Consider the following 19,280-nt stretch of genomic DNA (forward strand, 5'->3'; position numbering starts at 1 on the left):
TAAAATGGCAATACTTCTATTGTCTTCAGTGCAATCAGGATTTTTACCTTACCCATATTTAGTAGCAAATTAAGGAACCGATTTTGTTTATACCTTAAGTTTCCACCACTGGTTATATAAATAAAATATACAACATAGAAGTAAAAATAGGACTGCAGCAATATAAATGAGATTCTGGGTAGCTGGATTATTGTGTAAATAAACTTTGTAAGAAAACAAGAAACTACAATGATTTGTGCTGTAAGCTCTGTAACTGGATTACATACCCTACAAGTGCTCTTAAGAAGTACTGCCTCAAGTGTTCTTTTGTTATCTAATCTTTTTAAAATTCCCAAGTACCATTTTCCTACTTGCAGATTAAAAATTTCAGTAGTGATTATGTTTCCTATCATATTGTAGGTAATGTACACTGATGTAAAAAACATTGATCAAAATCATCATTTTCAGCCAATTGTTTTACACGTTGATCAAAGTTTTGGCACTTTAAGAACTAAACCCATTAACTAACAAACATGACCCTATTTATAATTTAAAATATATAGATAACATGTGGGGAGTTTGAAAGCTGCTATTATATTCCAGAGAGAGCCAATTTAGAACAGAAATGCTTGATCTCCTCTGATAGGCAGCATATAAGTAAGACAGCCAGTATGAAATTCATCATGAGCTCACTTAAAATGTCCAAACCTTTCAAAGTAAATGCTTGAGCCATGTGGACTGTATCCCACTCTTGCTTCCTGTGACATATTGTGAATGTTATGACCATATGCATTATAAATTATGCAAAGATATTATTCATATAGAATTTTGAAGATGACTAATTTATTGGTACTCTGAAACAGGTGAAGGTAGATGTTTGAAAAAGATTTGATTCATATTTGTTTTGATCAATTCAGTATGAACTGATAGTTTTAAGCCACTGTTTTTCTGTAGGGCCCAACAAAAATGCTTTCCTCCCTGATGTATGAATAATCTGGCTTCTAAGGGAATATATGTTTTTTCCTTTTTCTGAGTCTTCCTATCAAGAGCAAGCCCAGCTACAACCTGGATGTATCTACTGATCACGAAATTCCTTAATGTCTTGTGGGTGCGTCTTGCTCATGCATTCAAGGTTAAATCAAATGCTAGATGCGGGATCAGGAGGCAAATTTCTCTGAAGTCAGCCTGACAGAGATTGTTGGAGCATTCCCCTGAAACACTTGGTACAGTCTATTTGCTAGCATCATCTGTGTTTTAACCTACTGAATCACTTGAAACATTGCAGGGACTGAGTGAAGTGTGATGGCCTTTGTCTCTCCTGCTCTTTTCCTGTGGTAGGTTGTTGTTGAAGCTGATAAAACTTTTATTTTGGTTTTCACGTTTGCTGTGGCCTCTGGAAGGTGGCTGTGGCCTGTTGTGTGCAAGAGACAGTCAGAACAGATGATCTCTTGACATCTCTGAACTAGATATCTATTGCATGAGTTGCCTCTTCTTGCAAGGAAGGACCCTGAAAAGATACTACAAAGGGAATGGAATGGAAATAAGCCACAAAGATGCATAAAAAAGTCAAAGATAAAATGTTTCTTCTCACATATAAGTTTAAAATAGGACAGGTAAAACCAAAGGAAAAGGGGCTATCCATAATAGGCAGGGGAGGCAAACAAGCGAGAGCACATGAGGACTGATTTCAAGCACAGCAGAGAAGAGACCTTCCTACCTTCCTCCTTTCCTGACCTGGTTCTGCTATGTGAGGAGCAGTAGACAAGCTGCTTGCTGCAAGGTCTGGGGCAATGACAAAAAGTGGTTGGGGGTGGGACCTCTCTGGGGATGGTATAAGAGAGAGGATGGGGTCATCATGCTCAGCCCCACCGTTTTTGCTAGCTTGTGGTAGTCCCTCCACAGACCAGCTCTCAGCAGCTTGTTTATATGAACTGGGCTAAAGCCCAATTTAAGGAATGGCAACAGTGACATCAAAATTGGCTCTGAAAAGCGGATGTAACGAAAATATAGCTGGCTATTGTGAGTTTGGTTTTCAAGCATGGCCCTTTAGCAGGATATCCCCTTCACTCCACAGGGGAAAATGCTAGGACTATTGTAAAAGCATAATTACAACAGACCAGCACAGCAGTTCCCACATCTCACTTTCAGCTCTGCCCTTGTATGGGCCTGTATAGGATTGATACAAAGAACCCTGTGCAGCATAGTGAGACCAGAAGAAATAAGAAAAAGGTCACAGTTTTGGAGCATCTTTTCCTGTCCCACTATTTAGCTTTACATGACTGGGAGGTCTCTGCAGCTCAGAGTTTCACTCCTTAGTGTTTCTCTTCACATCCAAATGTGCGGTTCAGGTATTCTGATAAACCTGCATTTGAGACAGAGGCCTGGGATACTACCCAAATGACAGTGTCATTGTATAAAGCACAAACAGCCTGTTGCAATGCTATTTTCATACTAAGATCAGCTCTGACACTGGGCACTCTGAATCCCCAAAGATGGGAAAAAGCGGGGCCAGCAGGAGTTGCTGGGTTATCCTGGGACTCTGGCTGAATACCCTACACAGTCTGTGCCTAACCTTGTGCATTATGTGTGCCTAGAGCACTCCCAGGTCCTGTGGCCAGGTGGCTCAGAGTGGCCCACACTGCACTAGTGACCTCTCCTAGCCTCCCTAACAAGGTGGCTGTGTGCAGATGGCTCCCTTGGAAGGGTCCCAGGAGCATGCAAACTGCCAAATGACCCTGGGGAACAGTTCAGGTAAACATCAGTTGGCATGGGGCAAAAGCGTGCCAGGGACCCTGCTGACAGTGCAGCACTACGGACGGTCACGGCCGGTGCCTGGGAGTGCTCCTAAGTACTGTTTGCTTTGCTGGACTGGCTGTAGCAACAGTGTGTCATTTTACAGTGCCTTAGAGGATCTCCTCTGAAACAGAGGGTCAGCCCCCTCCTTGTTTACCGTTCCCAGGGTAGCTGCTCCTCCTCCCGCATGCGGTATACATATCCAGGTGGGGCTCAGCCAGGCAGGAAGATTTTTGCTGTGTGGTTCCAACGTTGAGAAATTTGTCTGTCTCTTGTAGACATGATAAGAATTTTAACTCTTATGAAACTGGTCAGAAGATAGAAAAGTCAGATGCCTCTTAGCTTTTCCTGGATGAAACAGAACATCACTCAGCGGCCTGGAATTGCTGATAGATCAGTCTATTTGCACCCCACTTTGAGAACAATCTGACCCTGCAGCGGGTTCAACGAGGGATTGCACCCAAGTGAAATGGTGGCAGAGAGAGCTTAGGGACCCTTGCACCTTGTCTTCCTCCCAGCTGCCTGTGAAGCTAGAAAAGCAGCTGAAACTGAGAGGGGTGGTCCAACACTGTACTAGTGCTCCATGTTTCAGCCCCTCTTCTGGTGTCTATTGTGCCCCAGGGCTCTAATAGCTCAAAAGGACAAGACATGCAATAAAGTAAGGAGACTGCAATACTGAGTTTTGAGACATCTTTGCATATGTGTACTGATGCAAGCATGGGTACACACAACCTTTATTTAAACTGTGGGAAATTCCTCCTCAGGGAGTTTGTGGGTAACTGTTGAGATACTGGGTTTCCTAAGAATGATATTGCCTTCTGCAGGCTTCATTATCATAGGGTGTACAGTGGAAAACCACAGCTAAAGCTCTTTTCTTTTAGCTAAAGCTCTTCTCTTCATGAAAAACAATTTTCTTGGGACAACGTGATTTCAAAGTAATTTTGCCTTCACAGGAAAGTGTTGATTTTTAAGTAAAAATCAGGATTATTAGCACAAGCATCAAACTGCAAAAAAAAAAATAGTTTAAAGTTAACATTTCTGACAAAAGCCTTTTTTATTTTAAGACTGGATTGGAAGCATTTTGGAAGTTTGTTCCATGGAAACCTTCAATTCTTTGTTCTGATTCAGAATGGAAACTTCTCTTGAAACGTCAAATATTTGGAGGGATAAAGAGAAGGAGATGAAAATTCCATTTTCTGACCTGTTCCATCCAGGCAATGACTAAGAATGTCCTAGACTATTTCCAGGTAACCTTTTATGTAAAACCCTGTGTCACCTTCACGTGGTCCACATGATACCAAAATATCTTAAAAAGAAAATTTTAGTGTTTTAAAAATTCTGTTAGGCAATGTGAAACAAATTTCATTGGCACTATTTTCATATCTTCTTACCTGTAAAGTCAAATTCATTTGCTATACTAAATCAAATTTTGCAGGTTTCAAGGGAGAAAAGATGGCTTATCAACTCTTTCCAGTTCTTTGGAAGAGGGGCTATCTTGTATTCTACCCTGTTTTCTATTATTAAAGTAAAAGTCCTCTCAAATTTTACAAGAATGAAAGCAGGTGATGTGTATTTCTGTAAATAATGCTTGCTTTTAAATGTCCTCGAGGACTGGTTGGGTATGGACAGTGACATACTACTTGATGTGTTCTTGTTCTTGGTATTTCTGTGTCTGACAAAGCAACAGTAAAAGCTGCTCATTAACAATGATGCCTAAACAAGAAAACAAACCGGGAGTGAAGTTTCATCTGTAGTATTCACTGCAAAGTGTTGTATTACAACAGTGCAATAAAAGAAGGGCAGAAGGTTTGCTTCTCCATCAGCAATGTTAATTACACTTTCCTCCTTTGTTTAGTAACATTCACAAATGGAGATCTGCAAACTTATCAGTTCCTAGTAATAAAAAATTATTGGTGTTAACACTTTCAGGGAACAAACTTTTTAAAAAAATAATTGACATGTCATTGCCTGTTTTGACAAATCCTTCTTGTTCAAAAACAAAATACTTAAATTATAATGACATCATTTATGTACCAGAATTGGCAAAGATGTGACAAGAGAATTACACCACAGGAAAAAAAGGTATCTATTTAAACAAATACATAAATTTAGTGAAAAGAGTTGGCCAGAAAGCAAGCTGTTAATGAATAACTATATTTGAAAAATAAGTTAATACACGCATCTAAAAAGTTACTGGACTATACAGGTCTATTCAAAATCATTAAAAGCCTTCTTGATTTAAACAGCAGTGTGCAAGAATGGAGATACTGGAGCTTGGGAAACCTAAAACCCACAGACCATCTGCTTATAGTCAGTTCTAAAGAAATACATTTGCTGAAGGTGGACGTGATAGGGAAGACAGCATTCAAGTGACACTTCAAACCCTGCTGCCAAGATCTAACTTGCAACACATCAGTGATTATATGTTGGTCACTTTCAGTCATGGTACTTGAGAACATGTTTTCCTCTCTTTGGCTTAACAGAAATAAATATCATTTCCATTGTTAGGGCCAGTAATCCTGATAATTTGTATTTATATTAGATTTCAAAGGAAAACTATAGCCCATATAATATGTTAAAGACATTGGAGATAACCACATCTCAAAAACCAACTTGTTCTGGTTATTTCCTTAAATCCTCCTGCCATAAAGGGAATCCGAGTCGCACACAATCATTGTCCAAGCAGCATGTCACCATTGTTGACTAGTGAACTACAAAGATTTTTATAGAATTGGAGAAGATTTTAATATTGTTTAGTCTTATTTTTGTTTCAGTTACATAAAAACATACAGTCCTTTGTTTGCTTGAAGGCAGCAGGATTCAGGTTTTCCTCACAAATTCCTGCTGCTTAAGATGAAATGAACAAATCCTTGGCTTTTTTTGGTTAGTTTAATTTTTGTGCCCATTTCTCATGTTATAGTACTCATTAAATAACGTCTGCTGCCTGAAGAAAAGTGATCTATTTTTAAAGGTAGTTCAAGTGTTAAGAAAGTCTAAGCCTTAAGAAATTTATGAATATATATCACTCCATTCAGCATGCAAGCAGTATTATACCTTGGATTAGAAAGAGGAAGGAACTTTTGCTCATCTTTGCAATACATTAGTTCTTCTTGCTCTATGTACCACAGGCCATCTAACATCAACTAGTCTGTCTGTCAATATCGATACTTAGACTGTCATCACTGAGCCTGGACCTAAAGGATAAGGAAGGAACATCATCCAGAAGTACCTTTTTGTGCAAAAATTTGTGATGAATTTGTATTATAAGCAATCATGGAAAATCAGTATGTGTGTGTACATACACACACACAATTGTATTTATATAAAAATTATTTGAACACAATCCTCTTCATATTAATTAAGGAACAAGGCAGTTAGTATAACTTGTCTCTCTACATGACTGTCTTTCTTGGGTGAAAAGTACAAAGGGGAGAGTTTTGAGTTCTGTCACCAGTTTTCTTTTCTTCTTTTTTTTTTTTTTTTGCAACTGTTCTAGCTTGAGGAAAAGGGTTAATGAGACTTCCACAAGTCATGTCAGGCTATATAGTTAAACATAATAAATACAAGAACTTGCTGTCTTATAGAAAATGTGCCTTTGTGAAGGCTTTTAACCTCTTAATTACACTCTTGAAAAGACTCCCGTTATTTCAAAGGTTTCAAGAAATAATTCCTATTGTAAATCAGAAACCAATGCAAGAGTCACCTTGTGAACAGAAAATTGCTAGACTGCATGAAACAAGAAATTGAATCTCTGCACACCTTTATCTGACAGGCACAACCTAGTTTAAGCAAACAAAAGAATAATAGTTTTCTTTTCCTCAAAGAGGTCTCTTTTGCCACTGATCGTCTTTCAACTGATAGTAGCTTTTCTGTACAAACCCCTATCATTCTATCTTGGGTCTGCTACACAGCTGTTTAAAGGTTTCTACTGGCCATTACTATTCTCCCTCTGTTTTGATTCTGCCACAGGATATCAGTCCTTTACACAGACTACATAAACTGCGGTTTACTTCTTCAGCTTCTTCCTCACCTCAGGGAAAGATATTTACAACAAAGAATGAGTGAGACCGTCATTTTGTTTAGAAACTGTATTGAAAATTCAACAGTTTCTTTCAGAGCAACAAAGGAACTCTTGTTTGCTTGGCTTATCGTGTTTTGGTCCAGAATGTGTATAGAATGATGTGATCTCAGCAAGATTTTTTTGTTTGTTTAGCAGAAAGAAAATCTAATATAGTCACTAGACCAGCATTTTCTCATGACTTTTTAAAAGATCAAAGGAAAGAACTGTAACCTCAAAAGTATATGGCTCAGATATTTCAGTCTGTGTCTGGTCAATAAAGAAAAAAGGCACTGACCAAATAACAATTATAAGATAATTAATTCTTAGGGCTCTTTTACCTTTAGGAACTTCAACGAACACTTTGTGTATAAAGGAGGTAATTATTGTTCAAGAAGGACATAAAAACCTGGGAGTTAATACTGTATAATATGTGTGTGTGTAGTGATAAGTTACACACAAATGACAATTTTGCTGGAAATCAATTCATTTCATTAATTCTGTTCATAAGATTTTGGCTGAATTGAACATATTTAAAAGAGGTTAACCATCTGGTGGATCTCCTTTATATACAAACAAAGAAGAGAGCATGTTCAACACAGTATGCTTCCCACCAATAGATATATCTCGACTTTGACCAGACTGGATAGTTTGGTATCCATGCTCACTGTATCCTTGTCTTCATCAGACTTTTACCTGTGAGGCTGCTGATTAGTACATACTGTAGGAACATTTTTTTGTGACAGATATTTGAACTTATCTAATGACTTCTACATTAGGATCTTGGAACTTTTTAGGAAAGTAATTGCATTTCAAAATAATTCTTTGGAAGTATAAGGTGGCCAGCTAAAGCACAGAGAAGAGTCAGCTGGCATTTTCCTGCTTCCAAAGAAGTTGCATGCCTGTCTTCCATCATCTAGATATCTTATGCTGCACATTCAAGATTAGCAGATACTTTAGAAAATTTAGCCCTTATTATATCAGGCAACAATGAACATTTGTGGATAAATCAGAAATAGAATCTATATATAGCTTCCTGCATTGAGACAGCAAGAGCAATCTTGTGGATGCAAAGTGTCAACTGCAAGAGCTGCGGAAAGAACTCATGATACTGAATTGACCAAGCAATAACATGGCAGATGGATACCAGTGAAGATAAACGCAAAGCGATGCAGCTGGGGAAAAGGCAATCCCAACCTTATATGAGGAACTCTTGAGTAGCTATTAACATGCCAGAAAGACGTCTTTAGGTTATAATAAATAAGTATGAAAACAACAGCTCAGTGTTCAGCAATGGTTAAAAACAAAACTAAGTTTGTGGAGCTAATAGGAAAGGAAAGAGAACAAAAAAGCATCATTGCACCACATCTATGGCATGCAAACACTTTCAATATTCTGTGCAAGTCTGATCTTCCCCTTGAATTGTCTCAAATACAATATAAGAGAAGTGGGGAAAAAAGTTCAGGGAAGAATGACAAGAATGATCAGAAGAAAGGAATATCTCCCACATATGAAACAATTCAACAGCCCGTAACTGAAAAACATGACTAATGGAGATATAACAAAGGTCTATAAAATCTGGAGTACATCAACAAGGAACAGGTATTCACACACTCTCCTGATACTGCATTTAAGCGTCACCAAACGTGGTGGAAAATTCAGAGTAAATAAAAGGAGGTGCTTTATCACACTGCCCAGTTAGCTGATCAGCAGATATGCTGCCACAAAAAATTATGGATGTTAAATGGACTCAGAAAGCAATTGTTCAAACTCACAGAATAAAATCCTTCAAGAACTAAGAAAACACTATGGGCTCAGTGAGTTGCTGAATGCAAATCTCTGGCAGTTGGGACAGGATAGCAAGGAAGTATTATCATATTCTTTACCTGACCTTTTATTTTTTCTTAGGCATCTGCTGTTCAAGACTGGATAATGGGCTAGGTCAGCTTTTAGCATGACCTGGTACAACCATTCTTACGTTACAGGGCAGAAGCTCATCAAAATAATTTCATTCATACTACTAATCAGCCAATCCTCACTCCTGGTCTAGGAATTTTGGCAGCAGTTCTGTTAAAACTGAAGTTTGTGGACTGAGTCAGCATGGCACAGTCAAGAAATATAAATAGGGAGACCTGCCTGAAGCACAGACTATAATTAAACATCCTCTAGTACGCTTTGTTTCATGAGTTAATAGTGTTTTTGATGTTGCTTATAAAGAAAAAATTACACCAGATGAAATAAAAAAAGGGAGTCATTTGGGATTCTCTTCATGGGAAAGACCAGTGCTCAAGGGATCATACTCTTCTTGAAAGAGAAAATATTGCAGGGCAAGGAGCATTTTCTCAGACCATGAACCATCTTATAACACTGTAAAGCAGCTGTCAATGTCACAAAATTACTGGAATGAAATTAGTCACTTCTGATGTTTAACAGAAAGTACAATTCTGAAGAAAAGCAGCTTAAAGAGAGTTAAAACAAAAAGTTGGTTCAGCACATTAAGGAGGTAATTAATAGGTAATCTTATACATTATTGTTAATACAAGGTTACAAGCTGACATATCAAGTATACTCACAGAGACTGGAGGCTGTGCAAGTTCTGAAGTGCTTCAGCAGGAACCTGGCGTAGTTGGTTATTCTGCAGCATCCTACGTTTAGAGTAACATGAAAACCAGACCCAACACAGTAAAGACAATTATTTTCTATTGCAAATTTTCTTCCAAGCTTACCTCCTTTTTTTCTTTTGCTATACTTTAAGATTACAAACAAAGAAACAATCTACACAAATACTCCAATCCCCTACTTCTTTCAGAATGCTAATTCTCTTCAAAGTAAACAAGTAGCTATAGCATATTAGCTTCATTAACAGCTACACACCAGCTTTGAGCAGAATTTTCACAGCAGCTCAGGAAGTTAATAGAATAATCCTATTCATTTTCAACAGGGCTTGAGCTCCTAATTGCCTCCACTGATTCTGAAATTATTATCCTTATGTAGTGATTTCCTTTCCCTTCTGAAGTCGTTCAGTTTCTCATTCTGATAAAGCTCTGAAGGATCAACTCTTGCAATCCTTAACTCAAGAAAACACTACACATACTTTTAACTGTGTGAGGAGTTTCTGATTTGGTTTGAATGAAATTTTAGCTCTGTAAAGAGTGCTGAATTTTTCCCAATAAAATTAATTTTCTGAAAAGAAAGGTTGCTGGCAATAACCCAACAAGTCTCCTTTCTGAAACTGTTACATGATTTAGCCTGCAAAGATTGAAAATAATTTTTCACTCCAGTAACACCTTTTCTTCCCTTAGAATATGAGGCATCACTTTGCGAGAAGAAAGAGGTGGCTTCCATTCACACTGCCTAATATCCTCGTTTGGGCAAACTCCTACAAAAATAAAAGGATTCTATCTGGGTAAAACTGAAGAAGTACATGCTGTCTTCTAAATGAGGCATACATGATGGGACATTGATAGCAGAATCATTTTTGTCAGGCCGAAAGCTCCTTAGGCCAACAAGAGTTACAGCTGTGCCAATTTAAGAGTAGATGGAGTGGGAAGCTCTTCATACTTCTTTCCCACTTAGGTATCCTTGCAGTAGAGCTCTGTACACTCTTACATTAGGATCTAGATTGGCTTGACACTGACCAAAAGATTGGCATTTTTGGTAGTAAAGCAATTTCTGTTATCTTTTCATAGGCAAAGATCCCCTCAAGTATAAACATAGTGAGATTAGGCCTCCCAAAAATTTTAGTAACAATATGTGCAGTCTTATTACTCTAAATAATACATGTTTTAGTCATATGTTTGATAATTTATCCTGCAGTTATTATATCTGCAAAGAATAAGATATACATATGAAGTAAGAACTGGATTTTAAATTACATAGTATTCCATAATAATTAGTTTTTCCCCAGCTCTCAATAAAGGAAAGGGCAATTTATCTTCAATTTTATGTGATCATGAAAAGTCCACTAAGGTTTTTAGACTTCAACTCAGAACTTATGAGTCAATTAAAGAAACTATTAACTGAATTTTTACCTTTGATATTGTACAGAGACATCTACTTGACGAGTAAGTTGTTTTTAGAATGACATTAATGTTTTCAAACCTTTGTCTATAAGATACTTTCTATATGAAAAAGCAAAGATTTAATGATGCTCATATTCATCTTCACTTCAATTGAATTGTTCAAAATGAACCGATCAAAATATGTAATTTAGTTGATCAAAACTTCACTAGTTAATTAGTTCCCTGGAGCATTTAGGAAATCAGAAATATATCAAACAACACACAGTTTACTTACAGCACTTTAAGACTGAAAAGGCCGGCAAATGCTCCCTTAGGAATGTATGTCAAGCCATTTCCTGCAAGACGTCTGCAGAGTTTGAAAAAGGAAAAAAAACCCAGTAAATACTATTACTCTTCATGTGGAATTAATTTGGTTGTTAAAAAGTGCAACACAGCTATGTTTGAATGACTGATGCCAGTGGCAGTAGTTTAAGAGCCTTCTTTTGTCATTAATACACTTTTAAAAGCAAAAAAAGAGAGAAGCTCTTAATTGTACAGTTGATTTACTGGCAGCTGGACTGCAGAGACAAAATGTAATTTTGCTATAAATCAAGCTTATGGTTTAGAATGCAAGTCTAATTCTTCATATTGGTTTTTTTTAAGGATTAGAGCAATCCCTATAACTAAAATATAGATATAGTGACTACTATTAACATCATCAGACTTACAGGCACACAGTCTTGGAATTGTGCATATATGATTTCTGTGCACATTTAACTCAGTTGTGCACTTAACTCTTTTGCACATATTATCAAAATATGTCCATGTACTAATGACCACAGTTCATTTTACAGTAAGTGCACATAAAACTGCTGTACTGGTGGATTCATAATTTTACCTGTGAACAGATTTATAATAGGTTGGCAAAAAGTGTAGTTGTTAAAATTTGTAGGGTTCTTTTTTCCCACTTCTATTGCATCTTCCTTCCTTCTCAGAAGGCCTGAAAGTATTTACAGATGTGGGTAAGTACAACAAATACCTTTGTAAATATGTTACTTTGCCAAAAAAGAATGCATTCTCTAGGATTTATGCTTAGGAAAGATATTATATATTTAATGTGAAATACTGTCATTTAGATGTCCTCCATCAGTGCAATCCCAGAGCATCTTGCATTTAGCCTCCTTACATTCCAGTCCAGCAGGAATACGCTGTGATACCTGTTTCATAGCAGGAAAACTAACTGATAGGAGTCAGATTCCAGGATTCCAGATTTCAGGAGTCAAGTTACTGTGTTAGTAGAGCCCTAGTGTCTGCTCTTAGCTGGCAACAAATATAGGTTGATATGACTTGACCCTGTTATATTTGCAGACCAAGTTAAGCCAAGTGTAATTACCTGATATTTCCCACCAGCTAAGATACTACACATCAAAATTACAGACAGTTACCACAGACCAGCTGATGTGATGACAGAGTTGACATTTGATTTGGCATCTGATCCCTGAGGAAAGACTAACAGAATAGATCCACAAAATGCCTTAGGTGCTGAGCTGCCAGAGAAAAATCTACAGCACTGAAGTAGGCACCAGGGCTGGTTATACTGTTCACGGAGAAGACCAGGTGCTTGGAACTGCAATACGAAAGACCCAGAACTGACTGGACCTTAAACTTTGTCTTCCTTTGGAGTTTAGTTGTCTCAAGCTACTTTGGGAGAGAGGTCATGGGCACATCTTCTCTTGAGATGTTCCCTTTCATACAGAAAAAAACAAAAACATTTTGGGCCAGAGAGAAAGAAAATTTTATTCTAGATCCCAGCTCCAAAGATTGTTGAGGCATTTTCAATTTGTGGAAAAGGGCCTTCCCTGTACACACACACCTGCCGAGTGATGTAACCTGTTAGTTCTAGAAGGTAGCTCTTCCTCTCTCTGTTCAATGAATATAATTCTGTTCTGCAGAGTGGCTCAGCTTCACACAGAGCTGCTGAGCTTGTCTCTGACTTTGGAGTACTTTGGAGTCTGGTGTGCAGACGTTCATCTGAGAATTGGACATGTGCATTTGAATTCCTGCAGGCAGATGAAAGAATCAAACCTGGCTCAATCTCTCAAAGGTGAGGCACTCAAAGGCTGAGTTTATTTTACATTCAACATGTGAAGGGCTTCTCCAACTTCAGCTTTCATTTTGACCGAAAATGGCAATGACTTTTCGGTTGTGGCTTGATCAAGTATGCGTGTGTTAGGTTAGGCATGCCAGAGTGGGTCACCCAAAGTAAATGCCATCTGTAGACCACAGAATAGCAGCAACTTGGGACCTGCCCAACACTGATCTCAGTTTATGATATGATTTTTTAAAGAGACTAAAGACTGCTTCAACCCCATAGCACCCTTTTGGTCTGTTATTTTTACTGACATGACTGGACATGAGCTGAATCAGCAAGTGGTACATATGCAAAACATTACTGGAAAAAAATGCAGGTACAGGTAGTTAGGTTTTCACTTCCAAATGTAAGTGCCTATTTTGAGTGCTGCATGGAAAGCTTGATAAAGAGCAGGGAACTAAATTCATATCTCCAAAGACTCAAGTTAGTGCTCTTTTAGGCTGCCATTCCTTTTTAATGTTGGCTGACTTAGGAATAGATAAAAGGGATATTACATAACTGCAGTGATTTTCATCATCGTCACAATTCAAACTGCCAAACATACTGCATGTTCATACCTCTTGTTTGAACTGGAATATTCTTTATAGAAAGCGTTTAACTAGGAAAATCAGACCTGTTTAAGACCTCCTGGAGAAGGATTCTGGCAATTCCCAAGCATGCTCCTCCCTATTCCAAATGCAGGACTGTGGTAATTTAACTAGGACACTATGCAGCCTTAAATGTTTTGTTTCAACGTTTTTATTTCAGCTTCAGAGCACCACAATGTCTTTCTGTGGTAAGCTACAGCTTAATATTCAGAATTTTTTGGAAATGGACTATCATAATAATTCTAAAAACATTTTTATGGTTCCTCTAATATATACCTAATATATTTAAAAAGCGATACCTACACACAGGGACACACATATACCTGTATGTGGTATACATCTCACTGATATTCAAGGTAGTTTAATGGGACTGCACTGCACTGGGTTATATTTGAACTGGTTTTTGACAGCTAAAACTTTTCCATGTAACTTTTTTTCCCGTTTTTTTTTTTTTCTTTTTTTGTGGCCAGGTTTTCTGTCAAATTGTCTTCAGGAGAAGATTTGCCAGAGTAAACTCTTGTCATTCAGACTGTGAGGTCCATTCTGATCATCTGGCCACCCACAACATACACCCTAACAGCCTGACCCCACAGCATGGTGCCAGTCCTAACACCTTTCTGAGGAATAACCAAAGCTGATAGACAGTTGTAAGTGAGGGTTAATAAGCCATGTTCCTAAACTGTTCTAAATCATAGTTACCTGCACTGTTAAACTGAGTCAAAATTTTCTTCCTTTTTTTTTTTGCTTTGTTTCAGTTTCCAACCCTGGTTTTATATTCTGCTTCTTCTCCTTTTAGATCACAGCTTGTCAGTAATTAAAAATATGTCTTATGCAAACACTTTAAACAGATGAAACCACATGTTAATCTGGTTTTTGGTAGAAAGGGCTTCTGTATTTACTCCTTATAATATGAGTTTTTCAAACCTCAGATCATTCTTGCAGTTCTGCTCTGAATATTTTTCAGTTTGGAAAGAGCTCCATTGATTTTGCAGACAGTGATTAATTATCCTATTTGATTTTCCTCTGCTTATGCACCAGAGGATCATGTTCACCATTGCTGGTATAGACCTACATATTTCAGTAGAGGGCTAAATCAAATGTAGCACAGAAGTCAAAATACATGTATGTCTGTGTACTTCTGTTACTAAGCAAACTGACAATCTCACAAAAGGTAGATTGCTGGCAAAAATTTTTTTCTATATAATGATGTTGTCTGACCTTCGATATGTTACCATTATTAAATTCTTTCCCATGACACCCTTTTCATGATTTTCCTTGGCACCAAAGGCAGGCTAATCACCTATATACTCCTCAGACACTCCATGAGGCTACTTTTGAATAATGGCACAACATTTCCAGTTCTCCAGAATTCCACAATGTCGTGATATTTGGTAAAAATCATCAATAATGAATCATTGGGCTCATTGGCTAATTCTTTCAGTACTCTTGGATGAAAGTTAGCACGCCAGTTCTTTAAGACATCTGCAAAGCCCATTCAATTTGGCTTACTTGTTCCTGACCATTTCTAATGCCTTCCTTGTGTTTTTTTTTTTTTCCCATGCTATTACTGTACTTCTCAATTTTGGCATGGGGGAAAATCAACCCCTTTTTTGACACTAGAGGTATCTGCCAAGTACCTATCAGGATTTACTCTTCTCCATTTCAGGTATTTTGTTTTCTTTCACATTAAGCTATTTGAGGGAAGCTGCCCAGTACTTTTACTGAACTTTGGATGGACTTTGGGTAGTGATTTCAGTTTGGATGGGTAAATATCTCCTTCCCTGAACAGATGAGGATGGATGTATTATCTGTCTCTACTGTCCAGCATTTAGTTAATGATTTCTGAGAACAGGAATGAACTAGCTTGTTTATAGTGCTTACATAACCAAATGGCAGGCCCCTAATGTTTGGACAAGCTTTGAATTTCAAATTTTAGAAGTTATTTCTTTTACTTCCAGCATTTCCAAGATTTATCAATTTAGAAATATTACATTAGATAAATTCAGGCTCAGATGCATCACATCTCTTTAATGAGAAACTTAAGTATATAGTATTCCTGATTTTTTATTTTTGGAGCTACGTTAATTTAGGACTAGATTTCACCTATATTGCCTCATTAATCTTGCAAATTAAGACCCAAATCAATGGAGGCTGGAAGAGTTTATGGGGATGGGTCACCATACGCTTCCATCAGTACCTGATATTTGCCACTGATGGAGAGAAGATACTGGGCAAAGTTTGGCTTAAGCACAAGCTGTTTTTATACTACTGCGTATTTCTTCCTAAATGATACAAATAAGCAAGCTGACAGAAAAGCATGTTCCCTCTATCCTTTCAAATGGCAGCAGTTTATAAGACACGTTTCAACGCTCTTCAGCTCAGCTGGCAATCTCAATGTTGGAATAGCTGCAGTGCTGCAAGTCAGATTCATGGCTATTGTCAGAGCTAAGAGAAAAGGTTTGTCTGGTGCCTCCTGTGAGTATTCCTCATCTGTCCAGCCCTTTTATCTTTTTGACCTCTCCTGCAGAGTCACAGTTCTGAGAAATGGTGCCTTTCTGAACAGAAACTGAACAAGCAAAAGGCCTGACACAGCAAGAAAGACCTACTAATTGGGACAGTTCTGCTACTATGTGGTACTAACCTTGCTGACTTTGGTGCTAGAACATTAGTATACCATTTAGGAATATTCAATAAAATTTGTATAATTGTGGATTGGTTTTTTTAGGCCTCGGGTAAAGATAAGAAAGAATATATAGATAATTCTGTTTTGTAATTTAAAAATTTTTTCTTGAAAGCCTGATCCTTCCCTCCACCTGCCATAATTGTTCTGAATAACTGATAAAGACATGTTGTGAAATCTTTGTCCCACTGATGTCTGTGCAGAAAATTGTGTTGACATCAGTAGTCAGGACTCATATCTGCATCATATCTCAGTATCTTATCTGCCAATAATTTATTTCTTCTCCTAGTAGTAGTTCCAATAGTGCTAATATCAGTACTGTAACTATCATTTCCATTTCTAATAAAGGAAACTAGTTAGTGGAGAAACAAAGTGGAAATATAACAGGAAAATATACACTTACAATTTTTTTTTCCTAAAATGACTTGTTCTGGATACAAAATTTACCTCTGCACAAGGAAGAATTACTGATCTTGAATCTTTTGCTTCAATTTTGTTTCCTGTTAACCTTTACCACAGATACACACACATGCACATACGCATATATTTAGTCTAACTATATGAATATATAGCCAATATATAATGTGTATATCTATCATCATAATTTTCTTCAGTTTACACATACATCTAGAAATAGGTAACACAAAATGTTCTTGCTTCTTATATTAAAATAATTCTGACAATATGGATACTCAGCAAGCACTTACCTAAAACTCAACTTGAGATAAGTGTTCAATTTGATATTTATTAGTGGTAATTCTTGGGCCTACTTGATAGAAACATATGAATTAATGCATGATTAATTACTGTGTTATTAATTAATTAATTAATGGATGATATCAACATACATCTTTCAAACTGTTTTTGAGGAATTACTTTGTTAGACTAGGAATTGAAATGTTACTCTGGGTTTTATTTATCTTTTTATATTTCAATCTGTCATGTTAATTAAAAGTGTAATCATTATAGAAATATAAAAAGAAATGTGGGTCAGATGATACATTAAAAATTCTGATGATCAGAGAGATCAAAGAAGAAAACATAAAAATATGCTCCTTTAAAAAAAAAGAGGGGAGTGTGCAAGTCATAATTGTGCTATATATTATATTTATTGCTACTTACATTTTAGTTAGAAATTCAAATGTAACACAGTCCGCTCTTGCTTTAGGGCCCAATTGCCTTTTAAAATGCAAGTGCCAAATTCTCAAAAGGTATAAACTGGAATAACTCCAACTGACCTCAAGCAGTTGGAATGAAAGCAGTGTGTATTTGATCTTGAGCTGGCTTTGATAAAACAGATCATAGATTTTTGTCAGTTAAGGATGTGGTCTAAAATGTACTATTTCTATCTCCACTTATAAAAAGGAGAAACTCTCTCTGCACCTGGCATGATAAGAGTATGATCTGACAACTACTAAAGAAAACTGATCTCTCATTTTCTGAAGCTGTCCAAGGCCTAAGAATAAACTGTTTTGCTTTTAGTACCGTAGAAGCCGGGACCTTTCTAGAGGCCTCTAACAGTGGCCTTCTTCTAAACGTGCAGCTGTGTACCTGCCTTCTGACTGAAAGCAAGGTGAATTGCTAGGAGATACTCCAACATTAGGCAGGAAATCCCGTGTTGATTCCCAGGAGTGGATTCCGAAGATTCAACCAGTAAGAGATGCAACTTTATTTCCACATCTGATGAGTGCTGTCACAAATCACTAGTCCCAGAATAATCTTAGATTTGTTAAAATGTCTTAATATGTCTTTAAGCCTTACAGCAAGATGGAACAACAAATGTTAGATCATATTGCTTACATTTCCTAGGCTGGGCCTTCCAAGTGTCATTTACACTTCTGATAATGGTTTTGGATTCATGCTGGTAGTGCCAGTATCATCAGAAAGGGTGAGAGCAAATAATAGTCATCCTTGATAACAGAAGCTGGCTGAAGTGTACTGAAATATGATATACCATGATCAAACTATCAGTAATGAAAAATGAGTCAACTGTTTGCCATTCCTGTGTGATAGGCAAAGGACAAAAATTGTACAGATCCAAGTTTTGAGTTACTACTCTTCCCTGAGTAGTAAAATAGAGCAATACCAAAGAATTACTGGAGAGATTAGTGCTACTCCTGTTTGGAGATTCAAAAAAACAACTTTGAGATAAGAAGTCGTTTTTCTGTGTTTATGAATTAGATATGAATGTGATATTGGATGAATTTGTTATTTCTAATTCTGAGCAAGTGAAAAATGGAGCAGTATAGGTATTAGAAGTGCCCATCTATCACTGCACTGAAATCAAGCATTCTGCAAACAGGCTTAACTTCCATTGACAGAAAAGGAAATCATTTCTGCATAGTTGCTACAGGAGTGCGTGCTGAATTTACAAGACTTAAATCAAAATCCTGCCTCAGGATCTATGGATATATAGCACATTTAATAAAGCATTGTTTCACCTTAGTTTAATTAAGTATAATTTCACTATCTGTATTGATTGCAACACATAAAAAGCTCTTCCTATGACTTTATTTGATATTGTAAACTAGTTCCTAATGAATATTGCTGGATAATAAATTACAAGTTCCAGAAAGCATTTAAAAGCTACAATCTGAAAATATACTTTAACATAAACTCAGTAAGAGTAATGCAGCAGCACTGACAGAATTTTTTGGATATTATCCTAGAATGTTTCTTGTTTTCACTTGCATATCTCACTATTTTCACTTAGCTTTTACCTTTCCTTTCCCCTTATCCTGTCCTCCTCTGCCCACAGGAACACAGCAGTTCCAGTGTCCAGGTTGCTCCCTGCAACTTGCATTAATGTGTCAAGAATAATTGTCTGTCTATGCTACAAGCAATGCAAGCTGCTCTAATTTAGTAAGGCATTTACTCCATTGTTTCTCTTTTTTTTGGTCTTCATCTTGTCATTATTCATAACACAACAAAAAGGGCAGTTTGGAGGTTGCAAATCTGGCTCATCCACATGGAAGAGTTCTTTGTTATTACTCAGGTTAGCAGTGTCAAAATGACAGTAACGAAGGCAGTT

General features: G+C 37.1%; 1 protein-coding gene across 1 annotated transcript in view; it reads right to left on the reverse strand.

Annotated features, from left to right (window-relative positions):
* LGR5 (leucine rich repeat containing G protein-coupled receptor 5) overlaps positions 1–19,280 on the reverse strand; it is a 92,542-nt gene that overhangs the window by 32,314 nt on the left and 40,948 nt on the right. Inside the window, exons 3-4 of the mRNA XM_026061762.1 lie at positions 11,126–11,197; positions 9,403–9,474 (exon numbers count right to left, since the gene is read on the reverse strand). Of these exons, the coding sequence (XP_025917547.1) occupies positions 9,403–9,474; positions 11,126–11,197 (144 nt within the window). The remainder of the gene's footprint in view (positions 1–9,402; positions 9,475–11,125; positions 11,198–19,280) is intronic.

The sequence above is a fragment of the Apteryx rowi genome, unplaced genomic scaffold (assembly GCF_003343035.1).
Source record: "Apteryx rowi isolate R43461 unplaced genomic scaffold, aptRow1 scaffold_185, whole genome shotgun sequence".
NCBI lineage: Eukaryota > Metazoa > Chordata > Aves > Apterygiformes > Apterygidae > Apteryx > Apteryx rowi.